The sequence below is a fragment of the Chiloscyllium plagiosum genome, unplaced genomic scaffold (genome assembly GCF_037043375.1).
Source record: "Chiloscyllium plagiosum isolate Xiang-an unplaced genomic scaffold, Cpla_swu_hap1 HiC_scaffold_35, whole genome shotgun sequence".
Taxonomy (NCBI): Eukaryota; Metazoa; Chordata; class Chondrichthyes; order Orectolobiformes; family Hemiscylliidae; genus Chiloscyllium; species Chiloscyllium plagiosum.
Window position 1 is genome coordinate 49,507,010 of NW_028270173.1, and position 23,012 is coordinate 49,530,021.

A 23,012-nucleotide genomic window follows, 5' to 3' on the forward strand; every position below is an offset into this window, starting at 1 on the left:
GATACGTCCAAAGCTGAGAAAATAAAAAAGAATGTTTGAAATGGAATGAAATATAAAGTTACACACTCTGAAATATTCTCTTTCACTCATTGGACCCAGGATTCAATCACCCTCAGCACTGACTAACCACAATCACACAGCACAGTGCAGAAGGAATTAAGGATGAAGGAGTGGGGGGAGAGGGAGTAGGGAATGAGGAAATAGGGGGTGAGGATTGGAAGGAGAGGTTGTGGGGGTATGGAGTTGGGGAAGAAAGGGATGAGAGGGTCATGAAGGATAAGAGAGTCATGAAGAACTGTCCCATCCAGGAGAATGTAACTCTACACCTTTCAATCCCTCTCCCATCATTCCCAACACTCTGTCCCCTCAGTCACTTACTGGGAGCTGTTGTGTAGGTCCCACTCAGTGAACCTGCAGAAACAAAATAAATGTCCATTAGGATGGGGAATAATCCATTCTCAGAGAATGAGAATACAACAAGGGTGAGGGAATGGAGATTGTGTCAGAAATCCTCATTCCCACACTCCCTCCATCCTTACACCTTATGGAGATTCTGGAGATCTCTCCCATCCCATTGACATTCAGTCAGTGAGGATGTAAGTGTGTGTGAAGTGTCTGGTCGGGTCCAATCACACAAAGGACGATCAAACAGGGAACAAGATGTGTTTATACGTGTGTATCTGTGTGTGGGAATTCAATCAGTTCCATTCCCCACAGTGCCCTGTATTCCCAGTACTGGAGAATCCCCCACACTCACCCAGTTCCCTCAGTTCCACATTCCCCTCTCTCTGAATCTTACCTCTCCAGGGCCTTTTCCAGATGATTATTCCAAATATTGTAGCCATCGCAGCGATTAATCCAATCAAAAGTAGAAGATGGGAACGTACCACACTGTTTTCTGGGATTTCTGAAACACATTGGAATAATATCAGGATTATCTCTGTTCCTGGATCCATCCTTGGTCTGTGTTGGTTGGGGACAGTTTAGTTTAACCCACCCATTGGGAATTGATGGACTTGGTTCAATAAATTTTGCACTCCAGATCTCATTGATGGGATCGATGTCATAACTGCACAGAGGATGGTATCCTTCACCAAGTCACCTTTTATTTGTATATGAACAGTCCTTGACTTTAGGATTGACTCTTTCAGAGTCAGGTAGCAGAGTGTCATCATCTCTGACACTTCCCTTTTCATTTGTCAGCCAGGGCTCCTTGATTGGGGCTGGATCAATCAGGGAACTCATGTTCTCTGAGGTCCTGCTAGCTAGCCTCGTTACATCACAACTTCCCTCCCCCTCTGAGTCCGAGAACATAGGCCAGCCATTTTCCTTGGAGAGCATCCTGGGGCGTTTTAACACTGGGACAGCTTCTTCCGTGTTTAGCAGATAATAACGCCAGCATCGAATGCATAGGAGCTCGCCTCTTGTGCCAGGAGTGCCTTGGCAGGATTTTATTTTCTTCTTCCAGTGGCAAAGGCATTGAGTTGGCTCCTTCCGTCATGTCCATCTCAGATTCTAAACTCTCAACAATGCTTGACAGAGATAGGGAACCCATGGGGCCTGGCAGCCTTTCTGACTGCTCAAAGGGGCAATGTACGTTTTGCTCCTGCATTGTTTACAAATTTACAACTTTCAAATGGACCTTGCGCTGGTTCAGGACCATCGCACCTGCCTGACCTTTCCACATCACTGGTCCTGATCTCACATGGAGCATGCCTCTTTCCCATATAGGGCCATTTCCATCATTCTTACACCAAAACTCCTCCCCTTACTGTGATGATACTGCGACTTTGAGAGGTTAATTTGTCCTGTTTCTTTTTAAAGAGAGGTTGTAAGGCAGAGGTATCGAGTTGTCTGGTTGGAAAGCCAGTGAAGTGACTGGCTTATGAGGCCTTGGGTTTTTTAAAGCCGGAACAATAGAAGCAGCCTGGATGGGTGTGGCCAGCTCTCGGACCTAGATTTCTAATTTGTAGTTTTTTAGCTTTGCGATTCAGCATCAGTTACTTTTGGAGTCTCAACAGGCTTGGAATGACAATAAATGTCCCCTTGCTGCTCCTCTCTCTGAGCTTTCTCTTGAAGCTTTTCCTTCTGGCTTGCTGCAGTTACCTGTGAGACAAATCTATTTTCTGAACTTTGCCAAGGGGTGTGTTTATGGGATGTTACTACATTGAATCATTAATTAGTAATCGGTACTGTATCTATTGATTTGGTAATTTTTCTGAGATTTATGGTATTCTAAATTCCACTTTCTTTAGCTATATTTTAGCTCAAGTGATCGATAAAGTGTGTTTTGCCTAAAGCTGTGTAGTGTGACCAATTGAATTGCATCTGGAACACAGCACTTTACATTTGCCTTTAAAATAAGATAAAGTTAGGCTCCAGGCTGCCTTCTTAAAATATTTTGCAGGGGTCTGGTCTGATCCTTAATTCCCTGCATCAAACAGTTTCTCTTGTTTGATGGAGACTTGTGTCCGGCATTGGTGTTCCTGAGGCCATTACACCCGACTCCCACAGGTCTGGGAAGATCAGATTCATCCTGGTGGAGAGTCTTCTACCCATTAGCAACTCTGCTGGTCCCAACTCTGCTGTTGCATGTGGGGTGATCCCATAATCAAATAAGAACCATGATACCTTGGTAACTATCAAGAGGGTAGGCTGTTTTTCAAGCCAGCCTTTAAAGTTTGGACTGCTTTTTCTGCCAGGCCATTCAATGTTGGGTGGTATGAAGCTGTCCTTACCTGAAGAATCTCATCCTATTTTAAAAACATGACAAAATTTCTGGTTTGTAAATTGTGGTCTGTTACTTGTGCTACCTGGGAGGCTTTATCGTGCGACTGCAGAGGCTTTAAACTAGGAAGGGGATGGCTCAAACCAAAGTAACAGTGAGTAAAGAGAAAGGGCTGAGGCTGGTACAGCAGGTAAGGGGAACAGCTCAAATAGTCAAAACAGGCAAGAGCTTGGCAGTGACCAAGGTCAGAATGATAAACTGCATTTACTTCAATGTAAGAGGTCTGTCAGGTCAGGCAGATGAACTTAGGGCATGGTTGGGAACATGGGACTAGGGTATCACCGCTATTACAGAGACATAGCTCAGAGATGGACTGGACTGGTATCTCAATGTTCCAAGGTATAGATGCTGCAGGAAGGTTAGAAAGGGGGGGAGGGCAAGAGAGGAGGACAAGATTTTGGTTCAGGATAACATTACAGCTGTACTTAGGGAGGCATATATTGGGAGATTGACCAGTGAAGTTATATGGGTGGAACTGAGAAATAAGGAGGAGATGATCACCTGGTTGAGATTGTATTATAGCCCCCAGTAGGCAGCAGGAAATTGAAAACCAAATGTGTAAGGAGATCTCATATCTGTAAGAATATTTGGATGGTAACAGTAGACTTTAATTTCCAAACATAGACTAGGGCTGTCATTGTGTTAAAGGCTTGGATTGGAAGGAAGTTGTTAAGTATGTCCAAGAAAACAGTCTTCTTCAATATGCGGATGTACCAACTGGAGAAGGAGTAATACTTGAACTTCTGTTGGGAAAAATTGTAGGGCAAGTGAATGAGGTGTCCAGGGGGAGCATTGTGGTGCAAGTGATCATAACTCTATTAGTTTTAAAGTAGTGATGGAAAAGGATAGAACTGATCAAAAAGTTAAAGTTCTAAATTGGAGTAAGGCTAATTTGGACAGTATCAGACAGGAACTTGCAAAAGGTGATTGGAGGGAGGCTATTTGCAGGTAAAGGGATGAATGGGAAGTGGGAGGCCTTTCAGAATAAGATAATGAGGGTCCAGAGACAGTATGTTCCTGTTAGTGTGAAGTGTTACAAAGTCAAAAGCCTGTCTGTTCACTTTAAAATAGAAAGTGTTTTCTGAAGTTTGAAGTAAACTTCAAGAGCAGGCTCAGCTGCCTGAATGGAAAGACTGGGAGACGAGCTGTTCCAAAATAGATACATGCAGCAACTGGCTGTTAAATAGTTACCTGCAGCTCCCCTTACACCCAGCCCCCGACCTGAAGAAGGGTTACACCTGAAATGTTGGTTTCTCCACCTCCTGATGCTGCCTGGCCTGCTGTGTTCTTCCAGCCTCCTGCCTGTCTACCCTGAGTTTTGCTTGCTGTTTTGACAACAACTCGAATTTAACTGATCAGTTTAAATTGTGCCGAGGATACTAAAAACCCAATTGAGTCTGAGTTTATTGTTTTGACACCTGGAAACCAATCAAATTATAAGAATTTACTGTGTCATGGAAGCTATAAAACATGGGAGTTTGAAAGTTTATCAGAAAGCAACTGCCATTAAACCGCGGAGCAACTGCCCATCTGACATCCTGCTCTCAAAGAAATTAGAAACAGTGTCTATCAAAGGTACCTTTGCATGTGAAACATCCTCGCAGTAACAAAGAAAGAAGACAACCCCAGGGAGATCAGCAGAGGGAAGACTGAAGACACCGAAGAAGACAGAGAGTAAGTGGTCTTGAGATTAAGTTAATGTAATGTTTAATAAGTGTGTTATTGGAATAGCTTTTTTTTGTAGAGTTGGGGTCAGATCGGAAGAAATTAAGAGAAGCGGGGGGGGCGGGGAGGGGGGTTTGGATATGTGAATTTTTTTGGTTTAATGTTCACTATTAGAGTTAGGAAAATAAATTGTTATTCTTTTTACGTAACAGAGGGGTTTGACCACGGCATGATAATAGAAGGACAAGGCTGGTAGATGTAGGGAATGCTGGAAGACTTGAGAAATTGAGGTTCTGGTCAAGAAAAAGAAAGAGGCATAGACAGGTATAGACAGCAGGGATTGAGTAAATCCCAAGAAATGTATAAGGGCAGTTGGAGTATCCTTAAGAGGGAAATCAGGAGGACAAAAAGGGGACATGAGACAGCTTTAGCAAATGCAGTTAAGGAGAATCCAAAGAGACTCTAAAAGTACATTTTGGCAAAAGAGTAAATAGTTAGAGAATAGGGCACCTTAAAGATCAATGTGGCTGTCAATGTGTGGAACCATAAGAGATGAGTCAGATACTAATCACATATTTTGTGTCAGTGCGTATCATGGAGAAGGGCATGGAAGCAAGGGAACTTGGGAAAATAAATAGTGATGTCTTGAAAACAGTGCACATTATAGAAGAGGAGGTACTGAAGATTAAAATGTATAATGGTAGATAAATCCCCAGGACCTGATCAGGTGTTACCCAGAATTCTGTGGGAAGCTAGGGAAGAGATTGCTCAGTTGTTTGGATCATCAATAGCCAAGGGAGAGGTGCCAGAAGACGGGAGGGTGGCTAATGTGGTGTCACTATTTAAGAAAGGCTGTTATAAAAAGCTAGGGAACTATAGACCAATGAGCCATACGTTAATGGTGGGTACATAGTTGGAGGAGATTCTGAGGAATAGGACTTACATGCATTTGGAAAGCAAGGACTGATTAGGGATAGTCAACGTGGCTTTGTGCATGGGAAATTGTGTCTCTGTAACTTGACTGAGTTTTTTGAAGAGGTAACAAAGAAGATTGGTGAAGGTAGAGGGGTAGATGTTGTCCATGTGGACTTCAGCAAAGTGTTTGACCAAGTTCTGCATGTAGACTGGTTAGTCAGGTTAGATCACATGGGACCCAGAGGAAGCTAGCTAACTGAATATAAAACTTGGCTTCAAGGTGGGAAACAAAGGTTGGTCTAAGAGGGTTGCTTTTTGGACTGGAAGCCTGTGACCAGTGGTGTGCCACAAGGATCGGTGCTGGCTCCATTGCTTTTCATCATTTATATAAATCAGTTGCAGATATGGGCGGGAAAATGGTAGGTGGAGTTTAATCCAGGTAATTGTGAGGTGCTGTGCTTTGGGAGATCACACGTTACGGAACAGGATACAGTTAATGGCAGGACTCTGAACAGCATTGATAGACAGAAGGATCTTGAGGTTCAAGTCTATAGCTCCCTGAAAGTGATCACCCAAGTAGAGAGGGTGGTAAAGAAGGCGTATGGCATCTTGCCTTCATTGGTCAGGGTCGAAGAGTGTGGCACGGAAAAAGTACAGTCAGTCAGGCAGCATCTGAGGTGCAGGAGAATCAACGTTTCGAGAGTAAGCTCTTCATCAGGAATGAGGCTTGTGGCCCAAGATAAATGGGAGGGGAGATTGGGTGAGGGGGAGGAAGCTGGGAATGCAATAGGTAGATGAAGGTGGGGGCAAAGATGATAGGTCGAAGAGGAGGGTGGAGTGGATAGGTGGGAAGGAAGATGGACAGGTGGGACAGTTCAAGAGGGCGGTGCTGAGTTGGAAGGTTGCTTCTGGGATTAAGATGTGGGGAGGGAAAATGAGGAAACTGGTGAAATCCACAAAGATCCTCTGTGGTTGAAGATGAGGCGTTCTTCCTCCAGGCATCGGGTGGTTAGGGTTTTGTGGTGGAGGAGGCCCAGAGACTTGCATGACCTTGGCAGAGTGAGAGGAGGAGTTAAAGTGTTCAGCCACAGGGTGGTGGGGTTGTTTAGTGTGTGTGCATGTCTGTGTCTGTGTCTGCATGTGTGTGTGTGTCAGAGATGTTCTCTGAAATGCCCTAAACACGCACTATGGCTGAACACTTTAACTTCCTTGCAAACATAAGCCCGAGATTTCAATGAAGTAATGAAACAACTGTCATTGTCTAAGGATTGGCACTCTGTGATCCCAAGGAAGATCTAGTGTTGACATGCGATGTCTCCCCGTGCATTTCATTTTAGAGATCCCTGGTGGAGTTCAGCTGGAGTTTGGCAGCGGCCTTTACTCAGGATAATCACACTTTCTCTAACAAGTTCTAACAATATTCCATCCTCTGCCGTGAGCTGGTATCTCTGGGTCCAAAAATCTTTCAATTCAAAGGATATCAACTGCCTTTTGGTTTCCCTCATAAATACAAGTTATTTCTGTTTTGAAGGGATTGGATCTTTCTGTGTCCAAAGCCTGATAGTCAGCTCTGATTAGGAGCTTGTCCAGAAAGTTTAATACCATTATAGACTTTTCCATTGGGGGTGCTACCCAGTGGTGTATTTGCTAATGGTAGGCAGTTCAATGCATCCACATTCGCTACTCAGCCTCCCAGGCGGTGTTCTGGCTTGCGATTGGCCCAAAATTACAGGGTGGCCCTGCCTTGTCTTCTTTAAGCACACCAAGTAGTCCATGATTATCACAAATTTTAATTCATAAAGGTATTGGTGGAATGTCCTGACTCCAAATATGACCATCAATCTTTCCTTCTGTATCTGGGTGTATTTACGTGCTGCTTTGGCCAAAGTCCTGGATGTATATGCTCTTGGATGTTCCTCTCCACTGAGCCATCATGAGCTAATTAAACTCCAATGCTGTGCAGGAAAACATCACATGTCAATACTAGATCTTTCTTGGGATCATAGAGTGCCAATCCTTCGAGGATGACAGTTGTATCGTTCCTTCATTGAAAGCTCGGTCTTATGTTTGCAACCATTTCCCAGGCTGATCCTTTCTGTCACGAGTTGATGTTACATTGCCAGGATGGAGGACAGGTTATGTACAAACTTTCCAAAATAATTTACCAGCCCAAGATATGACGTAAGTTCCTGGACAGACGTAGGAACCAGAGCACCTTTGATCTCCCTCACTTTATCTTCCAACAGGTGTAACCCAGAGTTTTCGAATCTGTATCCCAGTAGATCATTTGGGATACACATTTTTCCCTTCTTAGGCAAATGCCTGCCTTGGAAAACCACCTTCGGACTATATCCAGTTCTCTGACTGCTCCTTATTAGTTTTTCCTGTTATTGGCTAATTTACCATCTCAGTAAATGGCGACCTGGGGTAGACCATGCAAGATGTTCTCTATTGTCCACTGAAAGATCAAACAGGCTGACAATACCTCAAATGGCAGTCTTGTATCTTGGTACAATCCCTGATGGATATTAATTGGAGCATATGTCTGGGAACCTGGTCTAATCACAATTGCAAGAAAGCGTGGCTCATGTCCAGCTTTGTGAAGGAGAACTCCCATCCTGCACCAACATTGTGCACAAATCCTGAGGGACTGGTTATCTATTCTGCTGTCAAAAGCAGTTTACACTTTGTTTAAAATCCCCACCAAGGCAAACCGACCCAGTGGGCTTCAGAACCATTCCAATCACTGCTGCCTATTCCACAAACTGGACTGGTTTGATAATTCCTTCACTTTCCAGCCTTTTAATTTCTGCCTTGACTTTTGCCTGTCAGGCCAATGGCACTGGGCAGGCCTTACAGCATCATGGGATTGATTCCTGGTCAACATGCCAGGTGGCCTGGCTCCTCTGATAACCCCTAGATCTTCCTGGATGACCGACAGGTAATTAAATTGAATTTCACTCAAGCAGCCATTTTCTAATTGAAACATATTGAGCCATTCAGGGTGAATCTCTCACAACTGATTTCTCCCCATTAAGCTTGGATTTGAAGCTTTTAGCACAATCACTGGTCACTGAACCAGCTGCCTTCCGTGAAAGAGCGGAACTGAAGTTGTACCCCTATTCTCTGAAGCTTCCTCAGTTTAGGTTCTCAGTCTGGCCAAGATCTTGTGCAAAGTTAAGGGTTGGAATTCAGAGTGAATCTTGTTAAAGATTGGTTCTGTGATCACTGATCCAGCTGCACTCGGATCGCCCTCCATCAGAACAGAATGACCAGTTAACCAGACATTTAAATTGGTTGGTTCTGAGTTTCATGTTAAGAAGCAATTTAACTGTTCCAAACCAGATATGGACGGATTTTTCAGATCACCCTCCAGGATACTGGCTTATAAGTTATCTCACTCAGTTTAAGCCCAGTCGGGCTCTTTTGCTGTCTCAATTCCATGTACCAACAGAAACCACAATGGCTTGATGGCCAGGATCTTGAAGAAAATTCTAACCATTTGCCAGGGCTTGGTTTGGGGTTTTGCTGTGAGCCAACCTCAAGTCCCTCTGATTGATGTGTCTTGTGTGAGGCTATACAATTGCCTGCACTTAGGCGGTGTTCCCAAGTTAAGTTGGATTGTCGAGGGATCCACTTCCATTGGAATGCCCTGCAACTCATGAGCTCCACTTGCTGCATTTTCCAAAGATAAAGCCTGCTTGAAGTCCTGTTGGGACTCAGCCAGTAGGTGTTTTTGCATAGTTACATAATTAATTGCAACATAGTGACATCATTAATAACATCATAGTTACATCAGTAATTCCACATATAATTCTCTATGCATCTCATTAAAGGTTCAGCCAAATTCATGTGCTTCTGTCAGTCTTCTTAACCAAGTCAGGAATCCCAATGTGGATTCCCCTGGTTCTTGAATTGCCAAATAAAAACAATTGTGTCCCAGAATTAGAGGAAACTTTTGCTCATAATAATCCTGAATTATCTCCATTAATATCCATTTTAGTATCTCATGCCTCAGGAAAAGCTAGGATCCTAATAACAGAATAAGCTGCAGCTCCACAGGCTGTCAGGAGAATTACTTGTTGCTTTTCGTCTGCCACAATATCGTTTGCCCAGACAATGTGCCGCATTATTTTCACAAACTGGGCCCAGTCCTTGATCGCAGGATTGATGAGTCAAGTTTCCCAAACAAATGCTTCCCTGACTGAAAGGTGCCTGTTGTGAGCAAGTTTCTTCACGATCATGCTTTACCCCCATTGCCCCTGAAATAACCCTACAGAAGCTAGCATTCACTCACCAAGCCACTCATTATTTACACATCACCCGTCCTTGACGTTAGTAGTACCTCATTCAGATTCAGCTGCCAGACCCTCAATACCTCTGACACTCACCCTTTTTTTAATGTCAGTCATGACTCCCTGATTGGATCAGGTTAACGGCCCAATCAGAGGCCTCCTATTGACACGGTGCAGCTGGCTGACCTTGGTACAATCACGACAGGAATAATCTGGTGCTGGAACCTGGGACAAGGGAGAACCACCTTCAAATTAGACTGAAACCATTTAGGAGGGAAATCAAGAAGCACTACCTCAGAAATTCACTAATGGAAATCTGGAGTTTTCAAACCAAAATGCTGTGAGCACTGAGGATCAATTGAATATTTCCAACCTGAGGTCAGGAGGGTTTTGTTGGGGAAGTGCAGCAAAAGACATGGAGCAGGAATGGGTAAAGGGAATGAGGGACAGATCAGAGATATCTCAATGAGTGGTGGAAAAGACAGGATGCACGCACATACAGACACACACACACAGACACACACACACACCAGTCCCTTACCCCACTGATAGAGCTGGGCCTCTGTCAGGCTGCTGTGGTCAATGTGACAGGAGTATTGATCCTCATCCCCAGCATTGATCTCAATCTCTTTCTGGATCTGATGGGTCCCATTGTGGTTTGGTCGTATCCCCGAGGATTGGGTCTCAGACATGACCTCTCCATTCCTTAGCCAGGTCACCTCGATGTCTACAGGATAAAACCCAGTGACCAGGCAGGAGAGAGTGAGCGGCTTGTCCTGACCATTGGGCTCCCTCCTGGAGATGAACACTTCAGGCTGAACTGTGATGGGAAAGGGTAAAAACACAAACAATAGACAGACACTGAATGGAATGGGAGAGCGGTTTCATAGATCAGTGAGGTTAGATCAGAAAATGGAACAGAACTGAAATATATACCTTTCCTTGTGAAATATTCCTTTCCAGCCTCCAAATATCTCTTTAAATGTTCAACATCTTCTTCTTCCAGGTGTCTTTTCCAGTAGTTGTTCCAGGAATCATCAGAATCCCATTTCTCTTTAGTTATCACTGCAATGGGATTGGATGCGATCCATCTCATTCTGTCTGGGTCTAAACTGATAAAGTCCTTTCCATCAAATCCAAATCTCATCGATGTCTTAATGCTGCCGTCATCACTGATCTCAACAGTAGCTATTCGTTGAAAAATGTGAAATCCTGTCGGTGATCAGTCATAGATAATTAATCATTAATAACCAGAGGAACAATCTCATTTAAGGGGAATGGGGATCCTATATTAGGGCCAAGGGGAGGGGGTTACACATGGGGCTAATCCCCAAGGCCTGTGCTGTCAGAAGGTTCCAGAGTCAGGCAACGCTGCCCCTTTCTCCAACTGCTGTCTCACACCCCAACCTGGTGCAAATAAACAATATGCTCTCTGATCCAGGTCAGAATTCCAGTGCTCACATTCCCACTGTCCTGGAACGACAGCCCCGTTCCATGTGGTCATTTATTTTGATCACAGGCTGCATTCTGGGGGATGTAGTCCATGTCTGTCTGTGACCACTCTGTCAGCCTCCCACAGGCTCTGGCCCACGATCGGACTCTGTGTGTTATTTACAAGGACCCTCTCCCTACGTGGGGCTGTGCAATCTCTTCCCCTGAGCCTGGCTGAATGGAGATGAGGATCAATCTCTTTAAGTTACTCACTACCTGTGTCCACTGCTTTCTGTCATTTTAACAGATGATTTGGATGTGCAGATAGGAGGAATGGTTAATAATGGTTCGTTTGCAGATGACACCAAAACAGGAAATGTAGTGGGCAGTGAGGAAGGTTATCTCAGAGTACAATGGGACCTTGATCAGATGGGCTGAGGAGTGGCAGATGGAGATTAATTTAGATAAAAGTGAGGTGTTGCATTTTGGGTAAATCATAGCAGCATTTACACAGTTAATGGTAGGGTGCTGGGGAGTGTTGCCAAACAAACAGACCTTGGGGTATAGAGTCATAGTTCCTGAAGGTGGAGTTACAGATTGACAGGATAGTGAAGAAGGTGTTTGGTCTCCTTGCCTTTATGGGTCAGTGGATTGAGTACAGGAGTTGGGATATCATGTTGCAGCTGTCCATTGATTCAGCCACTTTTCGAGAGCTATGCTAAATTTTGGACTTCCTGTGATAGGAAAGAGTTCAGAAGAGATTTACAAAGTTTGGAGTAGAGTGAGAAATTGAATAGGCTGGGGCTATTTTCCCTTAAGTGTTGGAGGCTTAGGGTCATCTTTAGAAGTTTATAAAATCATGAGGGGCATGGATAAGGTGAATAGCCAAGTTCTTTTTCCCAGGGTAGGTGAATCCGAAACTAAAGAGCATAGGTTTAAGGGGAGAGGGAAAAGATGTAAAAGGGACATAAGTGGTGACTTTTTCATGCAGAGGGTGGTGTAATTTTGGAATGAGATGTCAGGGGGGGTGATAGAGGCTGGTACAATATCAACATTTAATCGACATCGAGATGTGTTTATGCAAAAAAAGCATTTACAAGGATATGGGCTAAAAGCTGGCATAGGACTTAGATCAGTTTAGGATTTCTGGTCTGCGTGAACGAGTTGGACTAAAGGGTCTGGTTCTGAGCTGTACAACTCTATGTATCGACCTTCTGTACAATTTCCTCTAATTATTGCAGTGTTTTTAGTTTTGTTCTCGTTGTTTAATCCATTCCTCACAAATTAAACAGAATGAGTTGGCCTCTTTTGAGGCAGTTTCCCAGAATTCCCTGTTCCAAGTCCCAGCTGCCCAAAGGGGTCACAATATATCTGCACCATGTGATTCAAAAATATCTCCAGATCATGAATGGATCGTGACAGTCAAATGTTCTCTTTAATGTCTCTCCGGTCCTCAATTCATTCATTATCTGACTGTTTGCTGATTGGCTAAGAACTAAACATGATTAATGTTAATGATCCTTCCATCAATTTCTTCATTTTGTTATATATTTCTTCATTCCTAGCAATTCATTTTTTTTCTGTTTTCATGACAACAAGTAATATATTCCAGTGCTACACTTGATATGCTGCTTTCAAACACATTTCCAGTTAATTCTAGTAACATGGAAGTTCAGAGGGAGAGTGGGCAAGTCAGCCCTTTGAGTCCACTCCACCATTTAACATGATCATTGCTGATCTTATCCTGGTCTCACTTGCTGTACTAAGATCTGGGCAACGGGGGAAAAAATACACCCAATGCCACCCTCACCCTGATGGCCATCTTTGTGTGTGGCTGCATCAAGCTGTGCGTGGATCCCCGGTACGCAAACACCAAGTGTCACTACGTACTGAGGTTCTACCTGTCCCCGGTGTTGCGAAGGATGGGCCTGGCCTCGCTGCCGCGGAACGCTCCGAGTAGTTGGACTGTTACGTATCACCTGTCCTTCGTAGAGAAATTTATCAAGAAAAACACCTTTGACCACAAGTCCATTAGGAAGTGGTCAGCACGTAGTGTCCTTGAGACCCTTCGGGAAAAGGAGAGGGCGGATCCTATCGAGCGGTTCCCTGAGCAGACTGTCAAAGCCATTTGGCAGAATGCCTCACCGCCAGAACTTTCCAACAAACACCAAGACATGGCTTGGCTGGTGGTGAGAAGGGCTCTGCCTGTGAGATCCTTTATGCACGCCCGGACTCTCAGCCGCACCGCACGCTGCCCTCGAAGCGGTTGCGGGGGGGACGAGACTGTCACACACCTCCTTCTGGAATGTTCCTACGCAGAAGAAGTCTGGAGAGGAATGCAGTGGTGTTTGTCGAGATTCGTCCCGAGCAGCGCCTTGACGCGGGACTCCATGCTCTACGGCCTGTTCCCCGGGACGCACACCGAGACGAACATCAACTGTGCCTGGAGGATCATCAACTCGGTGAAGGACGCTCTCTGGGTGGTCCGAAACCTGTTAATCTTCCAGCTGAAGATCCCTACTGAGTGTTGCAGACTGGCACATTCCAAGGTCCAGGACTACGTGCTGAGGGACGCGCTGAAGCTTGGGGCAGCTGCCGCCAAGGCACGGTGGGGAAAGACCACCGTGTAACATCTGCCTGCCTAAAGAAGAACAGGGGGCCCGCGCAGTCATTTGGGGCCTTCTGACGCCTCAGCTAAAAATGTAATCGTACAGACCAGTAAATAGGAATGATTACTCTGTTTTCGGTATGCAAACAAATGGAATGTTTATATTTGTGGCATGTCTAGTTGTACAGATCCTCAAAGTATTTTATGAATAAAATATATTTTTGAAATAAAAAAAGTCTCACCGCCACCTTCCTGCCTGCTCCCATCCCCCGTTATCCTGCTTTCCATCAGAAACGTAGCCATTTCTGTCCTGAATTTGTTGATTGGTTCTGCCCCGCTCTGGGTCAGTGAGTTCCACAGATTCACAACCCCCTGAAAGAGGGAGGTAATTCTCATCTCAGTTTTGAACCGACCTCCTCTCTCTGTACATCTATCATCTATTGTTCGAGACTGTCCCACAAGGGGAATGTCTGCTAGACATCGACCTTATCAATCCCCTTGAGCATTTTATATTCCTCAATCAGATCCTCCTTCATTCCTCTGATCTCCAGTGAGTCCAGGCCCAAGCTATACAATTGCTTCTCGTACAATAACCCTTTCATCCCTGGAACAGCCTGGTGAACCTCCTCTGAACTGCCTGCAATGCCACCACATCCTCCCTTAGGTAAGGAGACCACAACTGGACATCATTCTCCAGATGTGGACTCACCAATGCCTTATATAAGTGTAACAACACCTCTTTGCAAAAAAATGCCAGTATTCCATTTGCCTTTCTTATGAGGTGCTGCACCTGTATATCCACTTTCTGAAATTTATGCCCAAAAACACCCAGATCCTTCTGCACTGACACACTGTGAATCTACTTCCCAGTGAAATAATAATTTGCCTACTTACTTTCTGGCCAATATGGACAAACCACACTTATCCACATTCACTTCCACCTGTCACAGTCGCAGGAAAATCAACGTTTTGGGCAAAAGCCCTTCATCAGGAATGCCAAAGTGTTGATTCTCCTGCTCCTCGGATGCTACCTGACCTGCTGTGCTTTTCCAGCACCACACTCTCGACTCTAATCTCCAGCATCTGCAGTCCTCACTTTCGCCTGGTCCACCTATCAGAGTCTGGCCCATTCTCCTCACTAATATCCATCTGGAAACTTATTATCTCCTTATCATAGCCTGGTATCCCACTAATATTAGTATCATCCACAAGTTTAACTACGATACACTCTGTCCCTGCTTGCAGATCATTTATACAGATTGTAATTAATTGAGGTCTGAGAACTGAACCATGCAGCACAAGATTAGTTACAGTTCACCACCCAGAGAAGGATCCATTTTTCCTGATCCTCTGTTTTCTGTCAGTTAGTCAATCCTTTATCCAAACCAATACTCTACCTTTAACCCCTGAGGATCTGACCATCAGGATCAGTCTTTTATGTGGCATCTTGTCAAATGCCTTCTGGAAGTCTAGATATACCACATCCACTGGACACTTGTGAATTAAGCTTCATTTATCTAAATGTTCAGTTATCTCCTTCCTTCTGATTGGCTTCAGCAGGTTCCCCACGACAAAGGTCAAATTTACTGGTCTACAGTTTCCCACTTTATGCCTATCTCCTATTTGAATAAGAGTATCACATTAGCATTTTTTCCAATTCACTGGTACCTTTCCAGAATCCAGGGAATTTTGGAATATCTCAACTAATGCATCCGCTATCTCTGTTGACAAATCCTTTTATACCTCTGGGTGCAGGCCATCAGGTCCCGGGGAATTATCTGCCTTTCATCCCATCAGTTTATGTAATACCTTCTCCCCAGTTACAGCAATTGCACCAAGTTCCTTGGGTAGTAACTGCAGTTTTTGGGAAGACAGTGCTACCTTACACTGTGAAAACAGAGACATTTCTGCTATCCCGGAATACCCCATTATTACCTCATCGTTTCTGTCCTGGAAAGGACCAACATTTACTTTCACTATTCTCTTCCTTTTTAGAAAGTTTATAAAGGCTTTTGGTATCAGCGCTGACGTTGTGCAAGTTTCATACTCAGAATTATTTTGTTCTTTTGACCTGACTGGATCCACACAGTATGACACACACACACTCACTCACTCTCTTTCTTGTCCCCCACCTCATCCTGTGGAATAACCTGTGGACACACTGGACCCGGAGAGGAGGGAAACCCAGGCTGGAAGGAAATTCCCTTTCAGCCCCTCATCTGTATGAATTCCATCAAGACCAGCTCATTGTCTGCACCACCAGAGGAGAATGGAAGCTCTCGGTGGGAGTTCAACCCAACTCCCAAAGCCAGCCCAAACCCATCCCTTTCACGATGACCCAGACTGTGACCTCCTCTGTCTCTTTCTCGCTCTGCTTCTTAAAAACAAAAAACAGATTTTCCTAATTAGCTTTCCACTTTGCAATTAATGTTTTGGTATTTTTGTTATATGTTGTTTAAAAAGTTACTAGTTCATTGCTTTGACAGTTTGGATTGCTGAGCAAGTTGCTCGTGTTTTCTTCGTACATCAATATGGTGTGAAATTAATATTTAATGTTGTGCCAAGTGTGATCTCAAGCAGCTGCCTCTGGGTTTCTGGTGTGGGAAGGAGAGCTCACAAGGAGGGGTTTGGGAAGGATTGATGGCAAAAAATGCTATTTTGTTCCAGTAGAAATGAGACTTGTTCACAATCCACAGCATGTCTGGCAGTGTCAGTTCAGACAGAAACAAGGGCCAGTGACCCTGCTTCAGAATGTGCAGATCTTGAACCTGAAGCATTGACTCTCTTTGCTGTAGTTGTGGGTGTGAGAAGTGATTTTGGTTTGAACTTTAAGATGTGCCTGAACCACAGAAAAGACAAAGCTTGTGTTTCCTTTAGAAACCACAGAAAAGACAAAGCTTGTGTTTCCTTTAGAACATTTTAACATTTTATATATTTAAAAGTAGAATAGTGTCTAACAATTCAAGCTGCAATTGATTGATGAACACAGACAGGGAAGAATGAGACCTTGGCTGATAAGACTGAGGATAGCGAAACGACTCGAGAAGACATCAGTTACAAATTAATGCAGAAAACATCTGCTGATAAGACCCTAGACAGACAAAGAAGAATAGGTCTTTGACTAATGAGACTACGGGGTGAGAAAAACAACAACTCTAGAGACTCTGGAGACATTTGTTACAGACTTTAAAATAATGATTTCTTTTAAAATGTGAACCTCGTGGCTCTTTGGAGCTATAGAGGGGAGGAGCTTATACTGTATTTAAATGAGAACTTTGTAAGCCTCTGCGCGCCTTTTTCTTTAAGGGTGCCCGACTCTGCAGACTTGACTTGTTAATAAAACTTTGTTTTCCTGAATTTGTCTAGAGCGATTATTGAGAAGCGATTTTCGTTTCTAACAACTTGGGGGCTCGTCCGGGATCAACACTCCGGCCGCAAGGGGAGTTGAGGAAGGATATCGGAGAAGGTGCACCCTGCTGAGTTCAGCAGTCCCTGATTCCTTGCTTGTCGCCCCGCGCGGCTTGAGCGAGTGATATCCGGGAGGCTCAGGAAAACAAAGGAGGGGTGTACCTGAGGCAGTGGGGACGGTTAACGATCGAGTAATTTCGGTGCACCGAACCCAGGTAAGACAAAACTTGCGGGGACCGTGTTTCCGGAGGACTGGGTACCTACGGGGTGCCTGTGGATTTTTTTTTTCTACAGAGACGTGGGACTCAGGAATCTGGAGGCCGGGGCTCGCCTGTGAGGGATTTTGCAGAGACCGTGTTTGAGGAGGAACGTGTACCTACGGGGTGCCTGTGATTTGTGTCACAGAGACGTAGGACACAGGAATCCAAAGACCGGGGGTGCCTGCAAAGGAACCTGGGCGATCACGGGACTGAAGGTCCGGGAATTGGCTACATTGTGATAGATTATCACGGGAAAAATACGAAGTCCTCGGAAATGGGAAATAAGGGATCTAAGGTGATTAAGGGAAAGGTAGGCTTAAACAGGGACAATGACACATACCCCGGGGTACCTGACGATAGTCCGTTAGGGAGAATGCTAAATAATTGGGATCAGGCTGGAAGAAAGGGAAAATCTAAAAGGAAGATGGTAAAATACTGTCAAAAGTGGTCCCAGAAACCTATTCAGGGCGACTCAGTGTGGTGGCCTAGATTCGGTACTGACGAAGACTGGGTCCAGCAAGCCCTCATTTTATATGTCAATTCAAAACCTGATGTTAATCTGGAAGAAAGTGATTATGCCCTTTGTTGGCTGCCGGTTACAATATCTTGTCAAATGCAGGTAACTAATAAAGACTCGAAAGGGCAGAAAGAATGGGACCCTTTAGATCACTTACCGCCGCCCTACGTGACCCCGTCTGCCCCACAGAATGTTCCTTCGGGTGACGACGATTCAGGGGAAGGGGAAGAAGATGGGGAGGAATCACAAACTACCTCAGGGGTACAGACCAGATCTCAAGCTGAAAAGGGTCACAGACAAAACCCTGTCTCGATTGCAAGAATGAATCCACTCCGGGAAGTGCCCATGGGGGGCGAGGAAGGAAGGACGGGATATGTGAACGTCCCCTTGACGAGTACTGAAGTACGGAATTTCAGGAGGGAGATGAAGGGTCTACTAGAGGACCCCATGGGACTTGCTGAACAATTGGATCAGTTCCTGGGTCCGAATACTTACACGTGGGAAGAGATGTGTTCCATCATGAAAACATTGTTCTCTAGCCAGGAGCGTCAGATGATACGACAAGCTGCGCTCTTGGTCTGGGAGAGAGAGGGGGGAGGAGGAGGGGAGCAGAAGTTTCCCCTCACCGACCCCGAGTGGGATAAGAACACGGAGGGAGGACGGCGCAACATGAGAGACATGCGGGAATATTGGATAAAAGGAATAAGACACGCAGCCCCAAAGGGGCACAATTTTACCAAGGCCTTTGGTAGTCATCAAAACCCGGAGGAAACCCCTACGGACTTCCTAGACAGGATTAGGAAGAATGTGCAGCAGTTTGCTGGGGTGGACCCTGAGACGGACGTGGGGCAACAACTCATACGGGTAGAGTTTGTATCAAAGGCCTGGCCGGACATACGAAAGAAGTTAGAGAAAATGGATGATTGGGATAGTAAATCTTTAAGTGAATTACTACGAGAGGCGCAAAAGGTGTTTGTGAGAAGGGACGATGAGAAGCAAAGGAAGGCGACAAAGATAATGATGCAAACGGTGCAACAAATGACAGCTGGAAGAAAGGAAAAGGGAGAGCCGTGGCAGAAACAGGAAAGGGGAGAATCGTGGCAAGAGCAGAGGAAAAGAGAACCATGGCCGGAACAAAGGAAGAGTGGAGGAACGCGAGACCGCGACAGGGAAACGAAGAGGACACTCAGATGTTACTATTGTAATGAAGAGGGACATTTTAAACGAGAGTGCTCCCGCTACAAGCGGGAGGTGAGGTCGTACGCCCTGATGGAGGAAGATTAGGGAGGTCAGGGGTTCCTACCCTTGGGGCAAAAGGACTATCGACAGGAACCCCTGGTAAACTTGAAAGTAGGGCCCCAAGGATCGGAGATCACATTTATGGTGGACTCGGGAGCCGAAAGATCAAGTATAATCCAAATACCCCCCGGCACCCGAGCAGGAGGAAAAGTTATGGGGGTATCTGGAATTGGAGGACAGAAATTACAAGTCCCAGTGGTAGAGGACGTGGAAATTGGATATGAAAACAGAACTACTAAACGAGACCTCCTTCTACTGCCATCGGCGGGATTTAATTTGTTAGGAAGAGACTTGCAGGTCAAACTAGGGATCGGAACGGTACCAAGTAACGGGGAAATGGTGGTAAGGTTGTTCGCCCTCACCGAAGATGATGATCAACAAATAGACCCGGAAGTTTGGTACCGAGAGGGGAACAGAGGGGGTCTAAACATCAAACCTCTCCAAATCACCATGTTACCAGGAAGAGGCCCGGTAAGAAGGAAACAATACCCGATTGCTATGGAAGGACGGGAGGGGTTACAACCTGTGATAGAAAGATTAATCACAGATGGACTACTGGAGGAATGCATGTCCCCTTTCAATACTCCAATACTCCCTGTGAGGAAGCCGGACGGGACATATAGGCTGGTGCAAGACCTGCGGGGGTTGAATGAAGTAGTCCAGGCTAGATACCCGGTGGTACCTAATCCCTACACGTTAATGAGTAAAATTCCCCCCGAACATGAATGGTTCAGCGTAATAGATCTGAAGGATGCTTTCTGGAGTTGCCCCCTTGACGAAGAAAGTCGGAACCTTTTTGCCTTTGAATGGGAGAATCCCTTCACAGGACGAAAGCGACAGTTAAGATGGACGGTCTTGCCGCAGGGATTCACGGAGTCACCCAATTTGTTTGGACAAATACTGGAGCAGATCTTAGAAGAATTTCAGTGTAACGCGGAGAATCAATTGCTCCAATATGTCGATGATCTCTTACTCTCAGGACCAAGAGAAGAGGAGGTACGAGCAGACACCGTTGCCCTGTTGAACTTCCTGGGGAAACAGGGTCTACGCGTCTCCAGGACAAAACTCCAGTTTGTGGAGCGAGAAGTAAGATATCTGGGCCATCAAGTCAGTAAGGGGCACCGTCGTATCACGCCAGAACGAATATCAGGAATTACGGCTATGCCAATACCCAGGACGAAGAAGGAAGTCAGACAATTCCTGGGACTAGTAGGGTATTGCCGGATATGGATTGAAAGTTACACCACTTTAGTAAAATTTTTGTACGACAACCTGGGACAAGAAGGACAAAAGGTGGACTGGTCAGATGAGGAGGAGCAGCGATTTAATATTATTAAAAATAAACTGATTCGAGCTCCGGTATTGGCTTTACCCACCCTGAAGGAACCGTTCCAGTTATATGTTAATAGCGCCGGCGGAATTGCCCAGGGTGTGCTCACTCAGCTGCGGGCAGGGAAACGACAGCCGGTTGCATTTTTGTCAAAAATGTTAGACCCTGTGTCACGTGGATGGCCGACCTGTATACAGGCAGTGGCAGCTACGGCAATGTTAGTAGAAGAGGCTCGAAAACTTACCTTTGGAGGAAGGATCACAGTATACTCCCCACATTCGGTTAGTGCCATACTGGCTCAGAAGGCTCACCGCTGGTTAACAGACTCTCGCATCCTAAAGTATGAGACGATTTTGATGACCGGGAACGATCTCAATTTTGCAAAAGATCTCAGTTGCAACCCAGCCCAGTTTCTGTACGGACGTCCTGCAGACGGGGAACAGGAGCATGATTGTGTGGAATTTGTGGACTTGCAGACCAAAAGCCGAGAGGACCTGCAAGAAGCCCCGCTGGGTGAGGGACAGGAACTGTATATCGACGGGTCCTCCCGGTGCATCAGTGGAGTACGATACAGTGGCTATGCTGTTACAGATGGTGCAACGAAACGGACGATTGAGTCTGGACGACTGCCCGGGAAGTGGTCAGCCCAATCCTGTGAGTTGTACGCCCTCCAGAGGGCCCTGAAGCTGTTGGAAGGGAAAGTGGGGACCATATATACTGACTCAAAGTATGCATACGGAGTCGTTCATACTTTCGGGAAAATCTGGAAAGAGCGAGGATTGATAACTTCCCGGGGAAAGGAATTAGCTCACGAACAAATGATCAGCCTAACGTTGGAAGCCCTGGCGTTACCTACGGAACTTGCAGTAGTCCATGTACCCGGTCACCAGAAGGGGTCGACACCGGAAGCGGTGGGAAACCGGCTGGCAGACGAGGAAGCCAAGCGGGCAGCGGTCGAAAAATCCATCCAATTGTTAACGTTAATACCGTTGAGGGAGGGCCTCGCTAAACAACCCGTCTTCACCCAGGGGGAGATTGATAAAATGGATCAATTGGGTGCCCGGCTAGATACTAACGGGAAGTGGACGGTTCCTGATGGGAGACAAGTACTGAACAAACAGATCACCCGGGGTATTCTGCACCGATTACACCATCAGACCCACTGGGGGGTGTAAGCCATGTGTGACACAATCCTGAGAGACTATGTATGCAGGGGGATATACACATTAGCCCAACAAGAGGTAGTCGGATGCCCCACTTGCCGGCGTATTAATCAGAAAGCCACGCGTTCTATGCCAGCTGGTGGTCAGCCCCTAGCGATTAGGCCATTTCAGAGGATCCAAGTCGACTTTACAGAATTACCCCCAGTACAGAGATGGAAATATCTGCTAGTAATAGTAGACCATTTCACTCACTGGGTAGAGGCTTTCCCAACTGCCAAAGACGATGCACCAACCGTGGCCCGACTGTTGTTAGAGAACATAATCCCGAGATATGGCATAATGGAATCTATTGACTCCGATTGCGGGACGCATTTTATTTCTAAGCTACACCATTTGATCTGTAATGCCCTGGGCATCCAATGGAAATTCCACACACCCTGGCATCCTCAGAGTTCGGGTCGAGTTGAGAGAATGAATGGCACGCTCAAGACCCAATTGACTAAGCTGATGTTAGAAACTAAGTTACCTTGGCCAAAGTGCCTGCCCATTGCCCTAATGAGGATACGTACGGCACCTCGCCGAGATGTCGGGGTTTCCCCCTATGAAATGCTCTTCGGATTACCGTATTGGAGTAAGGTTGATGGATGTCCCACTCTACAAGGGGGGGATGTATTTATCCGAACCTATTTACTGGCCTTATCCCGTTCTTTTGCAGAACTCCGAAGGAAAGGTCTCCTGGCTCAGACTCCGCCGCTCGACTTCCTCCTGCATAAGGTAGAGCCCGGAGATTGGATACTTGTTAAGACCTGGAAGGCCGAAAAGCTCCAGCCGCGGTGGGAAGGACCGTTCCTGGTTCTGTTAACAACTGAGGCAGCTGTTCGAACGAAAGAAAAAGGGTGGGTCCACGCATCAAGGATAAAGGGGCCTGTTCCGCCTGAAGAAGAAAGCACCTGGACATGCGAGCAAGGGGACAAGCCGTTGTCGGTAAAACTGAAAAGACAGTAATAATGAACTCTACTTGGACTGTATTGGTGGGGATATTGATCAGTTTACTCCTGTATGTGGGGGGTGTGTGCGGGAAATTTAACCTGACAAACTGCTGTCTAGAAATTGACGATAATGGTAAAGCGGTTTTGAAAATTTCCGATGAAATTCGGAGATTGGCCCATGTGCCAGTACAATCTTGGCGTCCTCTTAGTGGCATCGGATGGTGGGATGGTCTCCTAGGTGGTAGCTGGTGGCGCACGGCGTTGCTGGTGGTTGGGGGAGGCATGATTCTTCTTCTCGTATTACCCTGCCTAACTCCCTGTATTCAGTTTTTAATTCAGAAAAA

At 45.7% G+C, this 23,012-nt stretch overlaps 1 protein-coding gene across 1 annotated transcript in view; it reads right to left on the reverse strand.

The window, feature by feature from the left end:
* Window positions 1-370: 370 nt before the first annotated feature.
* LOC148140821 (class I histocompatibility antigen, F10 alpha chain-like) overlaps window positions 371-23,012 on the reverse strand; it is a 28,400-nt gene continuing 5,758 nt past the window's right edge. The window contains exons 3-6 of the mRNA XM_087979593.1: window positions 10,600-10,875; window positions 10,205-10,483; window positions 800-907; window positions 371-411 (exon numbers count right to left, since the gene is read on the reverse strand). Of these exons, the coding sequence (XP_087835719.1) occupies window positions 371-411; window positions 800-907; window positions 10,205-10,483; window positions 10,600-10,875 (704 nt within the window). The remainder of the gene's footprint in view (window positions 412-799; window positions 908-10,204; window positions 10,484-10,599; window positions 10,876-23,012) is intronic.